At 35.3% G+C, this 24,674-nt stretch overlaps 1 protein-coding gene across 1 annotated transcript in view; it reads right to left on the bottom strand.

Annotated features, from left to right (window-relative positions):
* Positions 1 to 24,674, bottom strand: part of AQR (aquarius intron-binding spliceosomal factor) — a 101,957-nt gene that overhangs the window by 29,702 nt on the left and 47,581 nt on the right. The window contains exons 15-23 of the mRNA XM_082734290.1: positions 22,251 to 22,353; positions 18,846 to 18,966; positions 15,730 to 15,871; positions 12,445 to 12,623; positions 9,263 to 9,430; positions 7,287 to 7,456; positions 3,598 to 3,839; positions 1,857 to 2,003; positions 968 to 1,037 (exon numbers count right to left, since the gene is read on the bottom strand). Coding sequence (XP_082590416.1) covers positions 968 to 1,037; positions 1,857 to 2,003; positions 3,598 to 3,839; positions 7,287 to 7,456; positions 9,263 to 9,430; positions 12,445 to 12,623; positions 15,730 to 15,871; positions 18,846 to 18,966; positions 22,251 to 22,353 — 1,342 coding nt within the window. The remainder of the gene's footprint in view (positions 1 to 967; positions 1,038 to 1,856; positions 2,004 to 3,597; positions 3,840 to 7,286; positions 7,457 to 9,262; positions 9,431 to 12,444; positions 12,624 to 15,729; positions 15,872 to 18,845; positions 18,967 to 22,250; positions 22,354 to 24,674) is intronic.

Below are 24,674 nucleotides of genomic sequence, written 5' to 3'. Positions count from 1 at the left end.
TATGCTATTTACAAGAAGTTCACTTCAAACATTAATAGGTAGGTTAAAAATAAAATAATGGGAAAAGATACACCATGCAAACACTACTCAAAAGCAAACTGTAGTGGCTATATTAATATTAAAGTATGTTTCAGAACAAAAAAAATTACCAAGAAAGACATTACATAATAATAAATGCATTAATTCACCAAGAAGACGTAACAACCCTGAATGTGTGTATCTATCCATAAATCTTTAAAAAACATGAAGCAAACACTGAATGAAATCAAAGCGGAAACAGATAAATACATAACTGTAGTTGGAGACTTTAATACTCCTTTTCAGTAATCAACAGAAATAGCAGTGGGATATCAGCAAGGACAAAGAAATATTGAACCAAATAAATCTGACATACAGAGGATACTCCACCCCAAAACAATAGAATAAACACTCTTTTTACGTGTACTGAAATATTCACCAAGACAGAGCATATCCTGGATCACAAAACAAACTTGAGCAATTTAAAAAAATTAAAAATTGAAATCACACAAAGTATTTTTTCTGGCCGTAAGGGACTTAGACCAGAAATTACTAAATGGAAGAATAACAGTAAAGTTTCTAAATACTTGGAAATGAAACACACTTTTAAATCAGTAGTCAGCAGGCTTTATCTGTAAAAGGCCAGCAAGTAAACATTTCAGGCTTTGCAGGCCAAATAATTTCTGCTACAAGTACTTTAACTCTGCTATTACAGCATAAAACTGGGCAGGGGCAATTCATAACCAAATAGGCATAGTTATGTTCCAATAAAACTTTATTTATGAATACTGAAATAAGTAGTAAGCAAAATCTCCATATGCAAACAAGGCCACAATGACTTACAAATGCTTACATTCAGTTGGGTTTTTGTGTTTCAAATATACTCTAAATATCGAGTCCTACCTCCTGTCTGAATCCATGTAAAAACGTGTAAAAATAACCCTCTTACCATAGTCAGCCCAGGCTGCATCCCAGCACGGATAGCCTCTATTTGTGTGTGAGTAAACTGAATTGTATTACTGGAAACAAGAGTAAATAAAAAGTTGGTTAAAAACACAGATGAACAACATTTGGTAAAACCTTAGACAACAATGATCGGATGTCTAAATGCCTCCTCCGTATATGCCCCTGTTCTCCCAATCTTTTCTTGCCTCAACCCCAGCCCTTTGGGAGGGTGGGTGTGTGTGGGTGTGCATTTGAGTGTATGTGGTAAAACAAAAAACCAAAAACGACAAGACTGACCCTCTTAACAAATTTTAACTGCAAAGTACAGTATTGCTAACTATAAGAACAATGCTGGATAGCAAATCTCCAGTACTTTTACATCTTACATGGCTGAACCAATCTCTTCTGAATGATTTCCTTCACCTACATCCTCTACTGACCAACTAAAACCAAATGAATGTTATGGAAAGAAAAGACTAAAAGAAAAGTTATTTTTCAATACACTGAGCTCATCCTATATTTCACTTGGAATGTCTAAGTTCCAGTTCCCAATCTAATACCAAATATAATGCCGTTTTTTTAGCCACGGCACTGATGCATGAGGGTAGCTGCTACATGTAAAACATCGTCATGAAGTAAGAATGCTGCACTCAAATTAAGATAGCTCTTCAATATTTATTTCTCATAGTATCCAAAAGTGTTCCTTTAGGAAATGTAACTACAGAATGGCCAAAAATGCCTGAGCTATTCAGTTGTCTAACAGAATACAAGGAAAGAGTGTCCAGAAACAGAAGTTTCCTGGGGTTTCTAAAGGCATAGTAAAATTTAAACTTTTATTAATCTAAAATAACAAACTACTATTCATTATTACAATTAATAGACAGTAAAATTACCGTTTGGGTTGGTTGTAAGGATAAGGACCCCTATTAGGAATGACATGAGGTTCAACAATTAAGGTTTTTGCCTCTTCAGTATCTTCATCTTCACCATCTGCATCTTTCCTTTTCTTCCCTTTTCCACTCCTTACTGGAAAAGTTATCCTACAAAATCAAGATCTTTGTTCATTTTTACCATTAACAACATTTACCAACCACCTACCTTGTGCATGACATTGTATGAAATATAATCAGATCAGAAAGAAACACTTATGGCTTAAAGGAACTCACTATCTGTACATATATTCCGAAAAGAGCAGACTTAAAAGCATTAAAATATGTGTTAATGGTGTTCAGATTAGAAAAAGTCAACTGATGAAAGGAGAATCAGAAAGGAAAATTTTTATGCTTATATCCATGCACTGTAAAGTGCTTTTCCCATTGTCTCTCCTTAAATCAGAAAAGGCTTCTTGGGAGAGATGGCATCAAAGATGAGTTTCCAGGGCACCTGGGTGGCTCAGTGGGTTAAAGCCTCTGCCCTGGGTTCAGGTCATGATCCCAGGGTCCTGGGATTGAGCCCTGCACTGGGCACTCTGCTCAGCAGGGAGCCTGCTTCCCTTCCTCTCTCTCTGCCTGCCTCTCTGCCTACTTGTGATCTCTGTCAAATAAATAAATAAAATCTTAAAAAAAAAAAAGAAAAAAAAAGATGAGTTTCCAAGAACTTAGACATACAAACATGGAAGGGAAGATATTCCGGGAATATGTAAGATTACAGGTTCAAGTACAAGTGGCCAGTTCTGCTAGAATGGATACAGTAGAGAAAATGAGGCTGGAGAGACAGGCTGAATCCCCGTTATGACCAACCCTTAGAATGTCAAGTCTTTAAGGCAGAAGTTTTTTTTTTTTTTTTAAAGATTTTATTTATTTGAGAGAGCACAAGCAGGAGACAGGAGGAAGGGCAGAGGGAGAGCAGGAAGCAGACTTCCCACTGAGCAGGGAGCCCAACACAGGCTGATCCTGGGACCTGGAGATCATGAGCTGAACCGAAGGCAGTTGCTTAGCTGACTGAGTTACTCAGGCACCTTAAGGCAGAAGTTCTTAACCTGGTGTCAGGGACACCTCAGGAAGTAATGCCCCCCACTACCTGGGGGGTTCAATGAATACATTTAAAATTAAAAAAAAAAAAAAAGAAAAAAAAAGAATTCTCTATGTACACTTCTTCCATGTAATAGTATTCAGGGAAGAGTGATGAGTTGCTGCTTCAGGTGCTTTGTTCCACTTCTACTCAAAATTAAAACCAAAGCTTCTTTAACATGAAATATAACTATATTGTGATTATTTAAGTTTTGTGAAAGCAAGCAAACTTATGAGAAAAATAGAATTTTTCTGAAATCAAAACAAAAGAAAGTTCAACATCCCATGACTATGTCTATTAATTAGGAAATATACCAGATTATACATAATAGGCAGACACATTTCTTTAGTCAAATGCTATAAATATGTTTATATAATGCTCTTCAGACAACAAGCATTTACTGATCCCTTATCAGACGTGAGGCTACTTTTCTTATGGTCTTAAAATTGTTTTCTATACTAAGAAATATAATCAAATAAAGTAAATTTATCCCAATCATTATATGGTGAAGGTAAAGACTGCCCAAACACAATCAAGATATTCAAAACTTTAGCTAGAGTCCCATGGCCTATCTCACACTGGCTATAGAAAGTCTGAAAGGAGTATATCCACTTCTGACTTTACCTGAAAGGGGGTATCTGTAGAGCTGGGTCATCCACAGTTACTTTAACATTATGACCAGGAAAGCTGGTTTTTAAATGTTCGATGGAGAGAAACGTATCATTGAAATCAAGAGTGGCAATCTGATTGGGCATTTTTGAATAATGTGCACTACTTGGATCCCCATAACCCAAAATGATGTCATGCAGCCAGTCAGGTACCACACAATCAGTATTCATCAGGTTCCGAATGGTCTCCAGCACAGCCTGTCAGGGAGAGGACAGAAAAGGGTTGTGTCAAGAAGCCATCTCAAACATTTGCACTTCAGTGGAATGCAGAGCTGGCTGCACTAATCCAGAATTCCCGAGTGTTTCAGGGCAAGAAGCTATTTTTTGCTGACAGGTGCTTGGCTAGACTGAATCAACAGCTATATTTTCAGTTGATACCATACACTGAGTTAAACAAAAGACCAAACTTAGCAAGGACAGTTTATCCGTTAGGAGTTCATTTAGACAGAATGTCATAAATAAGTTCATCACTTGACTCCCGTTGGGCAAAAAGAAAACCTGATCAGGACTACATAACAATAAGAGAATATTATAGAACAAACGCTTAAAGAGTAGAATTTCTTAGAAATTCCTGGGCAGATAATAAAAGAGAAGAACTCTTTTATTGCAATAGTTCCTCCATGCTAAGATGACACACAACCAGAAACATATTAATATATGCCTCAGTTGTGAAACATCTCATAACTTAAAAATATTAAAATTAACACTGTTAGAAGAAATAAAGTTAGAAATAAAAAATAAAGTAGACAAAAAAAGTGAAATGTCAAATAAATTTCAGAATGAAACATTCTACAATAAAAAGTCATTGTAATTGTTAACCTATACATTATCAAAATTACCAAAAGTCAAGGCAAACTTTCAGACTTTCTAATAATTACTTCTAGACAAAGTGCTCTATCTCCTCTATAGAAATGAGAAGGCTAGGCTATTAACTACAAAGACTAAAATAACAAAACCAGCCATTTTTATGTCACAAATGCTATATATTAAACAGGACAACAAAGTAACAGGACAGTGTGTGTTATTCACACTCCTGTCACATCACCTTGTTTTTTTTTTTTTGTTTTTGTTTTTTTGCACTAATCACTACTTGAAATTCTCTTATTCATGTACTAAGTTACCTGCTTATCATTTGTCTAATCCCCACTAGAATATCATTTCCATGAGAGCAGGGATCTAGGAAGTTTTACTATGAGATGGGTAAATCACTGGATGGACACATCAATGAGTATGTTCTCATAATGATGGATAAGAGAAGAGCTCTACTCTCTAAGAAAATCAAAATTTTAGTAGGGAGAGGAAATATGTCCTTAAGCAATGACACAAAGTGGCAGAGTGTGGTCAATAATACAGAATATTATAAAATACAATGGGAAAACAGTTCCAAGACAGACACATGCAGGGAAGACTTTTGACCTTAGGAAAGGTTTCATGGAGGAAAGTGGCATTTCAATTTTGCTCAAACAAGGTTCCTGTGAAGGAACCTTGGATTATTTCATCATTAATGGAAAGTAACAGAAATGTTTTGAGAAGCTGACTGAAATGATCAGTGGAGGCATATGAAAAACAGGTGACTGACCAGGAGAACAGGGCTAGGGCAGAAGAAGTGATTTAGTGCAACTATTTAGGCAAGAAATAAAACATCCAGTTCAGAACAGGCTATACCAATTGAGAAAGAGAGAAGGAAGTAAGGAATGCTGCCCAGGTAGATAACAAAACACCAAAGACACCAAAAGAGCATCTGTCCTTTCCCAAACAAAGGAGAGTTAATCACTGCCCCAGTTTCTTGGACTGGAATCTGAATGCCTCTTTGACCTCCCCTGACACTTTGTTGTTGTTGTTTTTAAAAGTTTATCTTTTTTTAGTAATCTCTATACCTAGTGTGGGGCTTGAACTCATGACCCTGAGGATCAAGACTCACATGCTCTTCTGACTGAACCAGCCAGGCACTCCTTCTGTGACACTTTTATCTGCATCCTTCTTATGACTTCTGGCACTTTTTAACATTTCATGGTAGTTACTTGTTTATATTTTTAACTTCCTTTATTGGTAGTCTAAACTCCCTAAAAACATAAGCTGTGTCTTACTCAACTTTACTGGCTCCATACAACTTAGTACAATGCCAGACACACAGTAGGCATTAAATAAAATTGTCAAACAAATGAACATAAGGAAGAAACTTTTTTTCATTTTTAGTAAAGTGTGACTGAAATTCAGTCATTACTGAGAAGCAAAACAGAGGCAAACGAATGAGACCCTGCCCTCACAGACCTGCATTCTAATGGTGAAATCAGATCAAAAACAAATCAAGTCATCAAGTAAAATAAAGACTGTAAGGAGAAATAAAGACAATTAGATTAAGAATGAAAAGAAGAGGAAATACTACTTTGGTTAAGATTTCCAGAAAAAAAAGCTTCTTTTAGGAGTTAACATCTAAGCAGAATTGCCTATGTGCCGGGAGGGAGCGATCCAGGTAAATACCTGGGAGGAAGACTGTGTTGGTAGAGGGAACACCATGGACCAAGGCTTGGATTCTTAAAGAACAGCACAAAGGTCAGCACATCTGCCATCGAACATATCAGGGAAAGGTGTTAGAAAATGAGGTTGAAGAGGTGGCCAGAGGACAGATAATGAAGGAGCCTCTTGGATTATGGTAATAATTTTCTACTATGATAAGAAACCATTAGAGTGTTGAACAGGGTACCAAGGCATAATTTATATTCAGTAGTTATGTGGAGAATAGCAGAAAGAGAGGAGCCGTGGAGAATGGAAGCAGGGATGTGAGATGAGGGTGGCCTGGACGTGCTGTCAGTGGGGGTAGTGAGCTAACCAGACTGACTGATGGACTGGATGTGGACTGTGAGACAAAAAGAAATAAGAGTACTTCTGCTGTCCTGTCTTCAATAATAGGGCAAAATGGGGAATAAATTCCTTTGTATCTGAAGTCGTCTTCAAGAACAAGAACAGGGGGGAAAAAGGCAATAAACTGACAATGCATAAGAAGCACTATGTTTTGGGGGAAGAGAAAAAAGAAAGGTACTTATACAGAAGGTAGTGTTACCAAATGCTAAAACAATTCAATGTTTACATTTTATAATGTAGTAGTTTCAAATAATTAAAAAACATATTTTATCAAAACTCCTTATCTCCATTAAGTTATAAAAGTAAAATTCTCTAGCCCCTAAACCTCCCTTTTTCTGCTAAGGAGTAAAACGTATTATATAATAAAGTGATTCAAAACCACAGGCTCTCACATCTGTGTTCATAAAGTGATTTGGAAGTACATTTACTTTTGATTTAAAAAAGAACTCCCACTAAACAATAAACAAGCAGTTTTCTTTACCTTATACTAGCTATTCTGAGCATCTAATACACAAAATGCAAGGCAGGAGGCTGATGTGGATTAATTTATATTGCTGAGTTTCTAAACTTATCAAAAGACAAAATCGATTTAGTAAATAAATTTTCTTAAGTTTTTATATTTAGTCTTCATGTTAAGAATATAAGAGAATTGTTTAGAATGAGAATAAAAGCAGCGATCATTTCCTTAACAAAACATTCTTTTATCTAGTATTTATGTATTTATGTTTTAGAAGTTAACTCAAACTGGACAGAGTACTTTTAGTTACATAGCCTAAAAATTACCTTAAAGTTATTTTCTTTTGGTTTTCTCCTCATTATGATATTAAAAGTTTCATACACATCTTCTGCTCCATTTTGTATAGTATTAGTCATATCTTGTTGATACTGGTTTGGATCCAAGAACACTCTAAATGTCCTCGACTCTCCTCTAAGATTGGGTCTTGGCTCAGGTCCTAGACATTTTGAAAAAGTTTGGTAAGTGAAATACAGACTTTTCAAGTATCAAAGTAAGTTAGCAGTATTCCTTTTCCAGAAATGAGGAGTAAACTGTTCACACTGAACGCCAGTCCTTCTCCTGACTAGAATGTTTTCCACTCATCCTTTTCAAATGCCTAGAGGCTGAAAATATTTTCTCTTTTTCCTAAATTCTTACTATTTCTTTCCCAGAAAAATGTTTGTGATGTAATGTTTATGATGCAAGGCCACAGACTGCAATTTTCTGTATATGTACTCAATCAAAATAAGAGCCCTAAAAGTCAAACAACTTTACTTTTTGTCAGTTACTCATAGCACTCGACTGATCACTCTTTTTGTCCTTTCACATTCCATTCTTAGTATCACCAGTGTGAAAGGAAATCTCATATACTAATAGCTGAAAGCTCAGAGGCTTTTTCTTGTCCCTTTGCCTCATCTCCTTACTTTTGTCTTAGTCCTTTAACTCTAGTCCCAATATGTGACCTTATGGTTATTCCACTTTCCTATTTTCTTTTATTCTAGTGATAAGATCAGCTTAATTACCAGCACTTTCAATAATGGAGCAATCTTAAAATCACAGGTAGAAAGCAATTCAAGTTCTGAGAGAAGTTTAATAAACAAATTGGAATAAGCCCTGGAAATAGATGCAGTTATAATTTAACAGTAAGTATAACAAGAAGTCAAACAAGATAAGAAAGAATTTCAAGGAAAAGCCAATGATAAGACTGAGAAATCAAAGAGCTGACAAATCCAGTAAGGCAGTATTTCTAAATGGGGTAATGTTTGCATGTAAGGTATGACAATTCTTTCTACAAGGCAGCTCTGTTTAATTTTTTTTTTTTTGAGAGAGAGAGTAGGGGCATGTGCCATGTGTGAGTGGGTGATAGAAGAAGAAGGGCAGACAGAAAGGGACAGAGAGAATCTTAAGTAGGCTCCAGGGTCAGCACAAAGCCCAAGGTGGGGCTCAATCTTACCACCCTGAGTTCGTGACTTGAGCTGTAATCAAGAATCGGACACTCAACTGACTGAGCCACCCAGGTGCCCCAAGGTAGCTCTGTTTAGATGTTTAGCATCCCTAGACCCCATCCATCAAATTTCACCCTCTATAAAATTCACTGTCCCCTACTCCTACCCCCAGTACATGACAAGATAAATACCAAAATTCATTTCAAAATACAGGGTAGTGCTATTTCCAACTGAGAGCCACTGCTACAACGCATCAAATCAATAAAACTTAAGAAGGAAAAATTAGGCAAATATGTCATAAGAGGTGTTTGGAGGTTTTAAAAAAGGCAATATTGTAAAGTATTATAAAAGGAAAATTTTAAATAAAGGTAATTTCAAAAGATCCTGTCCTTTCCAATATCTAATACAAAGTTTAGAAATTGGGGCTGCCTGGGTGGTTCAGTGGGTTAAGCCTCTGCCTTCAGCTCAGGTCATGATCTCAGGATCCGGGGATCGAGTCCCGCATCGGGCTCTCTGCTAGGCAGGGAGCCTGCTTCCTCCTCCCTCTCTCTCTTTCTCTCTCTCTGCTTGCTTCCCTGCCTACTTGTGATCTCTGTCAAATAACTAAAATCTGAAAAAAAAAAAAAAAGTTTAGAAACTGTATTATTTATTTCTAGAAGTGGGTGGTAGATACCTTATATATATTTTATATATAATTCTTTGTGTTGATTCAGTATATAAAAATAACTAAAAAATATTACTTAAGATGCAAAAATAAAAACAGCACAAAAATTTATCATTATGTACACATACTCTTTCAAAATTACAGATTGCCATACCGTCTTCAATGACGCGCCCTTTATCATCCAGCATGCCCTGGATTTCACAGCCTCTGACGTAAACCAGGCCAATCTGCTCAATAAAAGGTCTCCTCCGGTCAAACTTAGTACCATAAGGTTTTGTGGGCCGTACAGTGATTAAAAAGCATACATCATGCTTACGAAGACCTGGTAGAACATAAAGACATTTTTATTTATCAGAATGTTATTGTTTTTAGTCTTTTGTTGGCAAATTGTCATCCTCTTAGGAGATTTAAGAAACATGTGAAGTACCAAAGGTGATCAATGATTACATTTGCATTGTAATATAATTATGGGTTTTCCTATAATCTTTAAATTCAATGTTTGAAAAGAGTAGTTAAAAGAAAATTTCTCTTTATGTTAACATTAGAAACTTTTATGCCACGAATACACTACTGAGTAAGTCCTCAAGTCATGTTAGAGCTCCAAAATTGGATGTTCATCATCACTCTTAGTTTTAGCATTCTTAATAAATAACTGAAAATATGGTTGGCATATAATCCAGCTATATCATACTTAGCAGGTTTCTAACATCAGTTTAAACTATTCATCACTGTCATTCCAACAACAGTCTAATTGCATTCTCTGAAAGAGGTCAATGCAAGAATAATTCATCAAGGCACAAAAGCACTGTTTATAGATACCAAATTCAGAACATGGTTGGATATATATAGTTTCATTTGGCAAATAAAAATTTTTATAAGTAAATGACAAGAAATAGGAAACTTGTGCCAAAGTCCATAGCTTCTCAGTCATTAGATCAAATGCTGGACTCAACTAGATCCCCAGCTCTATTAAAAGTAGAGACATGGGAAGACAAGGGACATAAATTTACATCATATATCCATGTAACGGCATATCACTTAACCTTCATTTCTTTCCTGATTTGTTTTGTTAGCCACTGTATGACATAAATGCAAAATTATAATCTTGTAATAAAATATACAACTAAATCAAATCAGCAATGTCAGTGTGTGGCTAATAGTACTGGGACCATTCTGGCTTAATATGGAGTGAGGTTTAAGTGTGCTAGTAATAATTGCTCTGACTAACAATAACTACTTTATTATTTCCCAACAAATCAGAAGCAGGAGAAGCAATGAGAACTAAGGTGAACTGTTCTACTATCTGAGTTGTAGAGTTGTACTGCCTTTAGGACTTCTGATGTGCATAGCTCATTACAACATCTATGTGTTCAAGTCAAAGAGGTGGCCCTGAGAAGTAATTTAGTTCCTACCAGTGTCACTTTTTGGTATCACTGAGGGATGACTGCATATTCCCTACTAAGACAGATCATTTCACTGTGGGACATCTCAAATCTACATTAAAAAAGTCCTTATGTAACGGTGAGTTCAACTACCTTTCTCCTTTCAACCATATGTATCCACTCCATCCTGGCTGTGCCTCTGGAGCAGAATCCTGCATTTTGGTGTCCGTAATTATGTTTTCTTAATTTTAAAATGGGGTAATGGAGAGGATAAGGCCCTGAACTTCATACCTTTTTGAAGACACAAGAACAATGTTTCATATATTTAGCTTAAACTCTTCAAAACTGTTCCTACAGGACAATATTCATTACTACTAAAGAAACTTCCTCTCATTTTTTGCCTCCATTTTCTATTTAGTTACTCCATCTATGATTAACAGAGGACCTGAATTTTGGCTCTGGCCTCCCAGAAAACACTTTTCTTCCCACCATGCCTCATACTATGAATCACTTGTCCCACAATACCCTACTGTTCTGTCGCTTGCTCATCAAAATTTATCTATTACATTTCTCATTCTATCAGAGGTCTATGTTTAAAAGAATGAAAGGGAAAAAAAAAGACTGTTTAATGTTCTTCTGAGAGAAGTCTCCAAAGTAATGAAGGAAAGCTTAGGTAACTGTAAAATAGTATTTATTTTAGTACCTTCTTAAATGCCAAAGGTAGTAAGTAAAAAACCTTCTTCAGAAAAATAATGTCTTTCTTAAGGTTTAGCAATAATGAAGATATACAGCATTCTAGATGTGTAATGCACTAGATTAGATTAGAACTCTTGAAGGATACAGGAATACAAAAACAATTTGTCACAAACTATACCCACTAGAGTGATCACATGTCAAACATGTGGTCAGCTTTGGTGCTGGATTCCTTTAGAATTACTGGATAAACATATCATATAGTCCCTATGGTTATAAACAGCTATACTGGGAGCAATAATTTCTGAAAACTGATCTATTAAGGGACTATCCTTTTCCTTCTGGCATGCTAAGAAGGTGGAAAGAGATAAAATCTACCAGCTACTGTTTCTCACAACAGGACAGCAAGCAAGAGCTCTCACAGACAGCTGGGGGAAAAATATAAAAGTGACACTTAAAAATTAGGTCATGTGTCATTTCTGGCACAGGTGTTACCAGTGTTTTCAGTCTACTTGGCTTAGTAACTCTGAACATATCTGCCTCTAAATAAAATTCCTTGTGACACAGAACTCCTGTACCTAAAATCTTGCCTAGAAAAGAATAGGGGAAATAACTCAGCTAAATTCTCTACATCTATTATTTATCCTTGAATACACTTAATATCACTAATTCTGACTTCCTCCCTTTGATGCAAATAGTTAAACTATTATTTATATCTATTTCTGAGTTGCTTTACCAGATCCCCTTAAAATTTCTTTTGAGTTTGTCTGATTTTGATTTTGTATCTTTATTTTCCGGCAACTTTATCTCTATTCTCTTCACTTTGGCGGCTTTTATCTCTTAAAAATACAAATTTGCTTTACTAGCTCTGCATGTGTACAAGTTATATGTGGCTTCCCCCCTTTCTTCAGTGAACAGTAATATTTTGGTTCTTTTTATATTGATCCTACATATTCATAAATACTATCTTACTAAATTTGGATTTAAATAGAGCTCTCCTCTCAGCTCTGCAAACTGCAATTTTCAAAATCCTGTGATATGCATGCTATTTTATGCTTTTTATTAAAGTATTAAGACAATTATTCTTGTATGATCCTTAATATTTTTACTACTAATAATTACAAAGACAATTTTTAAAGATAAAATTTCATAAATGTTTAGAAGAATAATGTTTAATAAAAGTACTCTGCCAATTTTCTAAGTGGAAGTCTATCAACTAAAAAGGCAAAATGTAACTTTATTTTTTGAAATAGGAAATTACCTTCCCATTCATCTTTGATGTGATCTCTGACATTCAGATTGATGGTAACATCTGCACGAACTCGGGTTGGCCAGTTTTCACCTATGTTTGGCTTGGCAACCTCAACTACAGTGAAAGCCACGATAGGCTGGGCCATTCGTGCCCAACCACCAAACACTACACCACCATACTCAGACTGCCTGAAAAGCAAAGAAGCACATGATTACTCCAAGAAAAAATGACTTTTTCCCAACTTCTGTCAAGGAAAATTAGTAAGGAGGAACACATATTTAACCACTAAGCCCTGACATCAGTAACTTATTTCTAAACTCAAAAAAAGATTAAGTCCCAATATATAGGGAATACCTTCAGTAGTTATGAACAGGCAGATATGGTCCAATAAAGAAAGGGAAGTAAAGGGGTGCCTGGGTGGCTCAGTGGGTTAAAGCCTCTGCGTGCAGCTCAGGTCATGATCCCAGGGTCCTGGGATCGAGCCCCACATGGGGCTCTCTGCTCGGCAGGGAGCCTGCTCCCTCCTCTCTCTCTGCCTGCCTCTCTGCCTGTGATCTCTGCCTGTCAAATAAATAAATAAATAAATAAATAAATTAAAAAAAAAAAAAAAGTGAAGTAAAGAGGAGTATTTATCCCACAGACACAGAAAAAAGATAACTCTATATACATAATAGGAGAGTCATTTTGTCAAGAAAAATCTGTAATAATAATAATCTGTTATTATATTATAATCTATATTATTATAATAGAGTAATAATTTTAATCCTTTTCCTCTCTTCATCAAGACAGTCTCAACTGTTCACACTTTATGCATTTAGGTATTTCTATAAGCTGTTTTGGAACAAGCAGAATTTTAAAAATTAAAAACAAACCAACAAACGATAGTATCTATGCAAATGCTTGCTTTAGGGTAATATTTGAATCATTTAAGAGGTACTGCCATAGATTGGGGGTAAAAATAATCAAGCTAGTTATAATAACCAGAATCACTAACATTCAAATACCCACTCTTCCTTCTTAGGTTAGTGTAACTGGTGTTTTAGATTTTACATTAAGTAGTATATCTGGGAAATGTGTAGTATAAATACTCCAGCAGCACTCCAAAACTGGAAAGTACTGCCAAAAGTGACATGCTTACACAGATAAAGAAAAGCTACATCCCAGGTAAAGGCTTTGTGTTATAAGAAAAATGTAGAACTCTACATCAAAGAATGAAACTAATTAAAAATAAAAGTTCTGCATCCGATGACTTGCTTAATATAGGGAATTTCTTAAAGGTATTACCTTGTGTCTAAGCCCTTTTGTAATAACTATTATCTCCTCCATATTTCACAATTTTACTACAGTATAGCTTACATACAATAAAATGCATTCACTGTAAATGCACAATTCAATGCTGTTTAGTAAATTTGCAGTGTTGTGTACCCATGATCCAATCTAATCTGAGAACATTTCCATCCTATGTATAAAAGATCCCTCTCATTTGACTACAGTCAATTCTGTTACTACCCCCAGACAACCACTAATCTATTCTCCCCAACACTTTTTTCCTCTTATAAAATCTACCTATGACACGAGTAATTAAAAAGGATAGATTTCTGCCCATCATAAGTACATTCTCTCTTATGTTGCTCAGTGGTTTCAGCAGACCGAATACGTATGTGATCGTTAGTACCAAGCACTGAGTAAAATTTATGCCCCTACTTTCCACCTTCAGCACACAAGAAACAGAAAGAAGCTTGGCCTCTTTTTGGATCTCATCATTCTTAAAGGCCTTCAATGAAGGGCAATTAGGAATGAAAATCTAGAAAAATTTATTATCACAAGTTAATTCTGAAAAATGACATTTTCTTTCCCTTAGCAGAAAATAATATAAGTTTAAAAAATGTCCTTTATTAATAGACCATAAGAACTCTTAAGTATTTTTGCTTTATTTGGCATTTAAGTAAAATGTAAGTGAATTCTATTTGATAAACAGCTAGTTCATAAATCCCTAGTTTGCAAAATGGCCAAAATTAGGTTTAGAATCTGAGCATGTATAACCCAAGGTAACCATAAACTGAAAGGAAGCCTTCTGATCAAGCACACCCCCGGGGTCCAAACAATGGGCAATAATTCCAGCAAAGCTGTGGGCAGGGATGATCAGCCAGCGAGTATACAAACCTCACAGTGCTACCCTGCCTACTGACTCAACTGATTATTAAGTCAAAAATACTTTATGTTGTGTTGTATAGTCTCACCCAGAATAACTTTTCACATAATAACTAATTAAAAAATAGAACTGTGTATGAAATAAAATGTGGAAGTGAAAAAAATAGATCATAATCATAGTGTCCATGTAGCTCTCTATAATTAGTAAGGAGAGAAGCCTGGAAGATACCTGAAGCCATTCACATTCACAAACTTGTTAAGCTTTTTTTAAAAAAAATTCTGGTCATATAATGACCAGAATATAATAAAAATCAATTTTATAGATTCACAGTCACTTAGGACATATAACTTACTCTCATCAATTTCATACGTACAATGAAATAGTGAATGAAGGGCATTTATTTCATGTCTAAAAAGCAAAACGGACCTTCACAAATCTCATAATACAGAGCTGCCTCTAATAACCAGAATGAAAATTTTTTCTTAGCTAACAGAATTCCAGAAATGAGCTAGCAAGTGGGGAGTTGAGTTTAAGCAGAAGACTTCCTCAAATAAAGAGAACTACTCAACTGGCTCCCAAAGTAAATCCTGATGGTTTAGTCAAGGTAATCTATGGATGGAGGACCTGGCAAGACTTTGCAACATTCAATGCCATGTGAAGCTCAGCAGTACTCCTCATCTCTTGCCAGGTTCCTTAGAGAGGCTAACTGAGATACTGGTGATAGCCACAAGAGCAGCTGGGGTAGAAGACCCCTTTATCATAAGCTCCCAGGACTTAAACTGTCCTGTCCTAGTAAAGGCCTGCTGGTCAGCCCATACGCTCCCTCTTTACCCTTTTGCTAATGTCCAACATACTCACCCCCCTATATTTCTCCCCCTACCATCCTCCAAAAATGAAGACCGCTCCTCCCTTATCCCCAGTCCCCCAGCACCACACCCAAGTACCCAGATATATATATTTTAGCACTTTTGATATACTCTAATCCACATTAGAGAATTTCTCAAAGAGTGAATATTTCATATTTTAAGAGGGCATCTTCATGCCAGGCATACTATTTCTAAATACACTTATGAGGTTTCTGACAGAGGTTGTATCAGTCACTGTTTACACCTCTTCATTACAAATGGAACCGATTTGCTTACCAAGGCTTCATTCTGCTGACACTATCCTCGATGTCTTGCCTAATTTCGTAAGTTGATTCTAAGCGGAAGAGATTAAAATTCCTTAAGAGGTAATCATGAAGAGTCAAAAACTGCAAATTCAACTTGGGAAGAGCAAGACAACCTGAAAAAGAAAAAACATCCACATCTGAATTATTCTTTTAATTAGACAACTGCACTATGTATAAAGAAATGTACTACAAATTTGGTTAAGAGTTTAATTTAATGATGTCTCTAAATATAGCATATTTGATAAGGTTCTATTTTTATTTTCACACAGAAATTGAAAAACCATGTTAACAAATGCTATCTATTAAGAGTTGGGATAAAACTCATTAATACATATAACCGTACATTGCTGATTCATATACAAACAGGCTTCTCAAAAGTAGCTGAAGATACTTAAAATTAATATAGTCTCGAGTAATTTAAAAATTCTTCCTTTACCCCTAATATATATTTGGCAAAGCTCGAAGTAAATAATGACCATAAACTAAGCCCATGACAAATTTACCATGAAAGTTAATTAGTTAGTATATTACAACATATTAATCTATCTCCAAAGGGTGCTATTGTGTTCTGAATCTCTACCTTTTGGCCAGACTTTAAGGATAAGGTATTGGCTGTATGCTCTTCCTGGAGTTATTTCCCTTCTCTGACTATATTAATGAACAATATTCTTTCTAGTATCTTCAGTAACTGCTATTTCCCTTGGATAATAAGTGAGTAAGCCTCAGCTGCAATATCAAAAAGATTAAAAAAAAAAAAAGAACCTCAAAATAAACACATTTTACTGGAAAATCATTATTTTCATCATCTGAATCCGTTCTTACCAAAGCAATAATAAACCTAAGGGCAAAAACATCTATGTGAAAAAAGTTTTCACATCATATATGTTAGCAAATTCTGACTTATAATCTAACTCAGTGTCGTTCAGGCCAGAGGCTGAGGGAAAATGTCTCTTTGGACAGCATAATTTTATTTAAAAAAAAAAAAAAAAGAATTAAAATGTGACCATTTTGCAAATGTCATTGAATTAACAAATCTAGCCATTAAGCTGCAATGGCTACTTATATCACACACATACAAAAACAACCAGTCAGTGCCTCTGATGAAAGAATACAGCACCACCAAGAATCTTGCCAGAGAGAAAATGTCAGCCTGACCAAGCCTCTGCATTCAGCTGCCAATCTGCAAGAAAATAAAGAGTAGAAAGACATACTCAACTGTACACTGAGCAGTAAATTAGAAAAAACCAGACTGTGGAAAACTATACAGATCAAATAACTCAGGTTCTTCAAAAGAAAAGAAAGGGGATACAGAGGGCATTTGTGAAGTAAAAGAATTTAAAAAATGTGAAGGATTGACTATCATACATGGATGCACAAGTCAGTGATAAAGCTATGAAGAAATAAACAGTGATTGCTTTGGAAGTCAGGAAATCGTTACTTTCATGTGGAGGGAGAAGCAGTAACTAGGAAGGAGCTTATGGGAGGATTCTGGGATAGCCAATAAGGTGGTAATTCCCCTTATAATAATTTGTTAAGCCTTATGTTTATGTTGTGTGGCTTTCTATATTTGTGTTTATCTTCTTTAAAAGGTTCAATTAAAATTAGGGCAAAAAATTTTACAAGGATTTTCTTTATAATTCTTAACTATATTTCTTTAAATATCTGTACCAGTTTCACTTATTTTGTCTTTTTGGGAGCTAGAAAAACAGTCTGTATAAACATTCAGTATTAGCTTTGATCCTTGCCTATTCATTAGCATCAACTACTGAGCCCCTAAAACACGATGCCATCATGGTCACTGAAGAACAATGGCAAGACATTGCCAAACATCTGAAGACAGATTTATTACAGTTAAACCACCTGGCAACAAATATTGTTCCGAAACACTTTCCTTAACCTTCACTATTACAGGAGGTAAAGAACAATACCTTACATATTAAGCAAAATGTATTTTTAAACTCAGAGCAACATCACTGAATAGCACCAAAAGCTAGATGTAAGACTATACATGTTTAAGGACACATAAGTTCTGTACTGATAAGACAAATATTAAGTGGTATTTGCCTTTTAGGAACTGATTAGATGAAGAGTTAGATTCATACATGCATGGCCATAAATGCTATTAGCATGAGCAACTTAGGAAAGTGAAAAAACAAGGCATGACCTTTGTAAGAACAAAAAAAATATGAAGCCTGCCTATTCTGAAATCTAGCACAACTTTGGTGCACTGAAGTTTACTGAAGTTATGGGTTTACTGAAGTTATGGCTTCAGCATATGATTCTGAAGTATCTATTTTTCTTTTAAATAAATTACCACTGGTAATATCTTTAAAATAGCCAAACTTCTCATAATGAAGCCATTGTTCAAAAATTTCCTTGGTTTTTTTTTTTTTTTTGAAATATGCCTTCAAAATATGTCAGAATGTACTTCAGTCTATACTCAATTGTGGCAAATTCTCAACCTCAGAGGATAAACAAAAGCATTTAGGAACAAATCTGTTGAAATAGATAAATAAACCGGGGAATAACTATTTTTAATCAAAACTAAGGGTTTATTATTAAGTACTGACAATTTTTGGTGGTCATTAGCTGGTTTAATGAGAAATTCAAAAGAACTTCTAAAAAAGGCTTTGAAAAATAAAACACTACCAAACAAAACAAAGCCTTTTACAGTGACATATTGAGAGCCATACTTCCTCCACTATTAGGTCTCCTTAAAACATAGTTTTATGATATGGTCATATTTTATAAAGGATGATATATGTATTCACACACACACATAGCATGCCAATACATGTATACATGTGAATGTCTGAGCATGTGTGCGTAGTGTGCTCTCACGTGCACACATACACATTAGGGCATGGTTAAATTTAACAAAAATCCTTAATACTATTCAAGTATTCAAAAATCCTTAATACTATTCAGTATTCAAAATACTGTATAGTTTCCAGCTTTAAAACTGAACTTGAGAGTACCAGAAAACTACCCTAATGCATGTAATCGATAGAGGTATTTTTAGTTACATACGATAAATTCTAAACTAAATTTCCTAATACAGTTGTATTCCATACTTCTCTGCCGTACCTTCCCCAGAATAGTACTCAGTTGGGACAATATTTTCATCCCATATGATTTTCTCAGTTGGATACAAAGGCATCTGGTTCAACTGCTGAATCTGAGAAATTCGACGTTCATGACGAGATACCTAAAAGAAACAGGATCATGCAGAAAGTAAGAGCAATCTTTTTTTTAATCAAAATAATTTATGGAGAAATTCACCATAAAGTACAGAATGAGAAGTTTCATGTCTTTCAGTTATGGTAGCACTTTATAAGAGAGTTTTTTTCATTTTTCCATTTTCTCCATAAATCAAAGATGAGAGAGGTACCAATTATGATGGGCTTTGGAAAATCAGAGCAGAGTTCAATACCAAGTCCCTGTAATTTATGAGCTATGTAAAAACTGGGCACATTCTTTCAACTTCCCTGATCTCAGCTTCCTTTTCGGTAAAACAGGTAATATACCATTCACCTCTCAAGTTTCTTATGAAAATGAAACGGATACTATAAAACAGCATCGAAGTGCCTGGTACATGCCAAGACCTTAAAATCCACAGCCCTTAATATTCAACACTTTTAAGCTCTAAGTAGATTATAGTTTTCATTCTTTTACTAATTAAACAATCTGGAAAATTTTGTTTATTAAAAACCTGGGGGCACGTGGGTGGTTCGGTCGCTTAGGTGTATGACTTGGTTTCAGCTCAGGTCATGATCTCCAAGTCAGGAGACAGAACTCAGTGTTGGGCTCCATGCTCAGTGGGGAGTCTGCCTTCCCCTCTCCCTCAGCCATCCGACCCCCCTAGCCTTGCTCAGGCTGTCTCTCTCTCTCTCTCTCTCTCTCTGAAATAAATCAATCTTAAAAACAAAACAAAACACACACACACACACACACACACACACACACGGCCTCAATTTTCCTTGTAAAATCAGTTTGCCTTTATGACCTCTATGTAGATTTCCATTGTTAATATTATAGTCCTCTATCTCAAACACAGAAATAAGCTTGTTATCTAATTAACAAGTTAAAATAATGATATATGTGAAAAATTTGTCATGTTCTCCTCAGTAAAGAGAGTATTATTTTAGGAAAGAAAAGAGTGTGACATCATCTAAAAAATTCACATATTTCAACTTCTTTATTATAATTCAGGTATTAGAAGAATCCAAAGCCTAAGGAAATCCTTCAGGAGAGAGAGGAAATGAAAGATAATGCTGTAAGCACTATAAATTTTTAAAATTGTTTTCTTGTTGGCATAAATATTTAAATTTCATTGATCAAATCTTAGCTGTAAGACTGTAAAAGGCAAAGGCTCAGCCTTATACGTAAACCTATTGTCCATTAGAAAGATTCTTTAAAAGAATACTCATTTCTTATAGTAAGAATTTATTATTAATCCCCAAAACCGACTTAATGAGAAAAGATTTCACACTGTCAGAAAATAGGACAAAGAATTTTTAGAAAGCACTCGTAGTCAGAAATAATGAAAAGGCGGCAAAGATGGTACCTAAGACATACACTTCAAACAAATAAACATACCAATAAAAAAGTATTTTCCATACTTGAATTAAGTTAAAACTCCAAGAATTTCTCTCCAATTGGCACTAAAACACCTGTTACCAAGCTTAAAACAGCTGCTACCAATAGCTTCTGGTTACTATCCCCAAAATGAGCATAATCATCTTCTCTACAATAAGAGACTATATTTTACCCCCCATATTAGAAGTATTAGTTTGGAATACAACCACAAAACTGTGTGCCCAGGACCGTTCCATACATGTAAAAAAAATGCATATACAGAGTTACAAAAAACAAACTAAAAAAACCTACTCAACCTACAGCAGACAGAAAACAAAAAATTAAAACACGCTATTCTTTTTTGTACAAACCATGCAACTGGCAGAAATTAGGATGACCTGTAACATCCAATGCTGGTAAGAGCTTAAGGAGACACACTCTAATACATTGTTAGTAGGAACATACATCTTTCAGAGGATAATTTGGCTGAATCTTACACCTTTTAAATAAGCACATGCTCCAATCAAAGAATTTCACTTCTAGGTGCCTCTCCTAAATGTCCACACATGTGCACAAAGAGACATGAGCCGGGACCAAATCATTACTTATAAAAGTGAACACGGCAAACAACTTAAATATTCATAGTGGGATATAATTACTCGTGCATTTTTTTTTTAAAGATTTTATTTATTTATTTGACAGAGAGAAATTACAAGTACACTGAGAGGCAGGCAGAGAGAGAGAGAAGGAAGCAGGCTCCCTGCTGAGCAGAGAGCCCGATGCGGGACTCGATCCCAGGAACCTGAGATCATGACCTGAGCCGAAGGCAGCAGCTTAACCCACTGAGCCACCCAGGCGCCCCTTACTCGTGCATTTTATGAATTATTTTACTAAAGCTAAAAATATATTACTATTCCTCAATTTTTCTGTGAACCTAAAACTGCACTAAAAAAAAAAAAAAAAAATAGCACCTGGGTGGCTCAGTTGGTTGAACATCTGCCTTCGGCTTGGGTCAAGATCTCGGGGACCAGGGACTAAGCCCTGAGCTGGGCTCCCAGCTCAGAGAGGAGCCTGCCTCTTCCTCTCCCTGTGCCATTCCCCCTGCTTGTATTCTCTCTCAAATAAATGCAGTCTTTAAAAATAAATAATAAATTAAAAATAAATAAATAAATAAATCCTTACCCAAAAAGTATTAGTTTGAGTTAAAGTCCATTATTTCCCCAAATGACTGAAAACTCCGTTAGAATTCTTAAATCCACCAAGTCAGTGATAACTTAGTTTTTATAAATATTCCTGAGCTTTCTAATGATAAAGGTATGCCTTAATATCCAAGGTATAATATTTAAGTAACTTTTAAAATAAATGGTTAGGGGTGCCTGGGTGGCTCAGTGGGTTAAAGCCTGGGCCTTCAGCTCAGGTCATGATCCCAGGGTCCTAGGATCAAGCCCCAATAGGGCTCTCTGCCAAGCGGGGAGCTTGCTCCCCCGAACCCCCACACCCTCTCTGCCTGCCTCTCTGACTACCTGTGCTTTCTTTTTGTCAAATAAACAAATAAAAATAAAACAAAATAAAAGGTTAAATAAATATGAATGCGTACGTATTAACTGTGTGTGTATAACTATGACCTCTAAAAGGCAGGAATGGTGTCAATTACCTATGTATCCCAATGCCTGAAGCCAGTGCCTGACACAGAAGCTGCTCAAAAATGTTTGCATGGAATGAATTCATGCCATAAAGCAGTTTTAAAAGGTAAAAGACTTAAGAAAAGAAACCTATTAGATAAAAAATCTGGCAAAATCAGATATGTACTTGTAAAACAGGTAGAAATGACCTACTTAACCTTTAGCCCAGGAAAAAATTTTCATTAACACACATATTTAAGAAAAGGAAAATTTAAAGAACATTAATATTTACCAGCAATTCTAGAAGAAATTCTTTATCAAAAGTTGTGTCTTCATTTTTAGGAAGAGTTGGTAACAAGCAGAGGTATGATGCCACCTGGTGGAGTGTATTTGAACTGCAGAATAAGGAATATTCAGACCAGAGTATCTTATTAACTTACTTTACTTCTGAAACACATAATTTTACAGACTGCTTAAAAAGTCTTCCCTAGCAAACATAACCCTATGATACTGCAGCAAATAAATAAATTGAGAATGAGAGTTAATCCCCTTAATGCAGGTTCTCGAAAAGTCTTCTGCAAACCCCCTGTGGTCCCTGAGACCTTTCTACTATGTGTGCAAGAACAGTATTTCTTCTGTTAATACTTTACTTGTTTGTTTTTTTCACTATCTTTATGTACACAGTGAAAATCAATGGCGGATAAAACTGCTGGCATGGGTGAAGGCCGTATCAACCAAGTATGGTACCAACTAGGATTATAAAGAGACATAATATTCCTTACTGCCACATGCAGGGGGAGAAAAAAAAGTCACTTTCACGGCACCTGGGTAGCTCAGTGGGTTAAAGCCTCTGCTCAGGTCATGATCCCAGGGTCCTGGGATCGAGCCCCGAGTCGGGCTCTCTGCTCAGCAGGGAGCCTGCTTCTTCCTCTCTCTCTCTGCCTGCCTCTCTGCCTACTTTGATCTCTGTCTGTCAAATAAATAAATAAATAAAATCTTTAAAAATATAAAAAAGCCACTTTCGTTTAAGATGACCTTAATGAAGTAGCAAAATTAATTAATTAAAATTAAATTGTTACTTAACACTAATTATTAATATAATTAAATTTGGACTCTTGAGTATCTGTTTTTAAAAAATTCTGTGTGACAAGATGGGAAGAACACATTTTGCAAACAATTTTTACTTGAAAGAACTGGTGACAAACTATGGTTATTCAGATTTAAATAAATGGCAAAAATTTTACAAATCTGAACAAATTAAGCAGTAACTTTAAGGAAAACAACTGATGGTTATTTGTCACCGAAGATAAAATTTGAACTTCCAAATGAAAAATTGGAATTCTGGAAAATGTATATTCACCACCATGAGCTGAACAGCTTTCTATGACTTAAATATAGTTTCATCACCTTCAGCAAATGACCTCACACAATATCCCAGTCCCTCGTAACCACTAACCGGGTTTTGATCTCTACAATTTTGCTTGTCCCAGAAGGTCATATAAATGGAATCATACATTATGATCTGATACTGGTTACTTTCATTTAGCATAATGCAATTAAATTCACCCATATTGTGTGCATTTGTAGTTGGTTCCTTTTTACTGCTGAGTAGTATTCCATTATATAGATGTAGCACAGTGTTGTTTTTTCACTCACCAGTTAAAGGGTATGTGTTTTTGACAACTATAAAGCCACTATATACATTTCCCCAAAGATTTTTGTGTGAACATAAATTTTCATTTAAGTATATCTGTAAGAATGCTAGATTGTATAGTAAAAGCATGTTTAACTACAAGAAACTGTCACATTTTTCCAAAGAGGCACTACCATTCTGAATTCCCACCAGCAATGTGTGAGAATTCTAGCTGTTCCGCATCCTTGTCAAAAGTCAATACATTGCATGTTTTTTAACAATTCTAATAGGCATGTAGTGGTTACCTCATTATGATTTAAATTTGCATTTCTCTAATAACTAATGATGTTAAGCATCTTTTTGTAGCCTTATTGAAATGTATCATCTTTGGTGGAGTATCTGTTCAAATCTTTAGCTATTTTTAAATTATTTTCTTATTATGGAGTTCTAAGACTTCCAGGTACCAGTCCATTATCAGACAGGTATTTAGTCAATATTTTCTCCCACTCTGGGGTTATATTTACATTCTGTTAACAATGTCTTTCCAAAAAAAGAAAAAAAAAGTCTCAAAGAGTAAAAGTTTTAGATTTTGATAAAGTCCTATTTATCAATTCTTTTTCTCTTTATGAATTGTGCTTTGGTGTCTATGGAAATCTTTGCACAAACCATAGTCACAAAAATATTCTCCATATGTTCTATTAGTTCTGGTTCTGAGAAATATGTCTATGATTCATTGTGAGTCAGTTTGTGTATATGATGTGAAGTATGTGTCAAGTTCCATACTTTGTACATAGATGATGTCCCACTGTTTCACCACCATTGTTGAAAAGACTATCCTTTCTCCAGGTAGTTGCTTTGGTATTTTAGAAATCAACTAACATATATGTGTGGTCTATTTCTGAACTTTACTCTGTTCCAGTGACCTATATCTATCTGTCCTTTATTCAATATCACAAGGTCTTGATTACTATAGCTATATAGGCAGTCTTGAAATTAGGTAGTGGGAATCCTCCAACTTTGTTCTTTTTCAAAATGGTTTTGGCTAGTCTAGTCTCTTTGCCTTTCTATACTAATTTTTGAATA

This window comes from Mustela nivalis (genome assembly GCF_964662115.1).
Source record: "Mustela nivalis genome assembly, chromosome: 6".
Classification (NCBI taxonomy): Eukaryota; Metazoa; Chordata; class Mammalia; order Carnivora; family Mustelidae; genus Mustela; species Mustela nivalis.
Note: the sequence above shows the minus strand (reverse complement) of the source record. Positions and strands in the feature narration are given on the sequence as shown.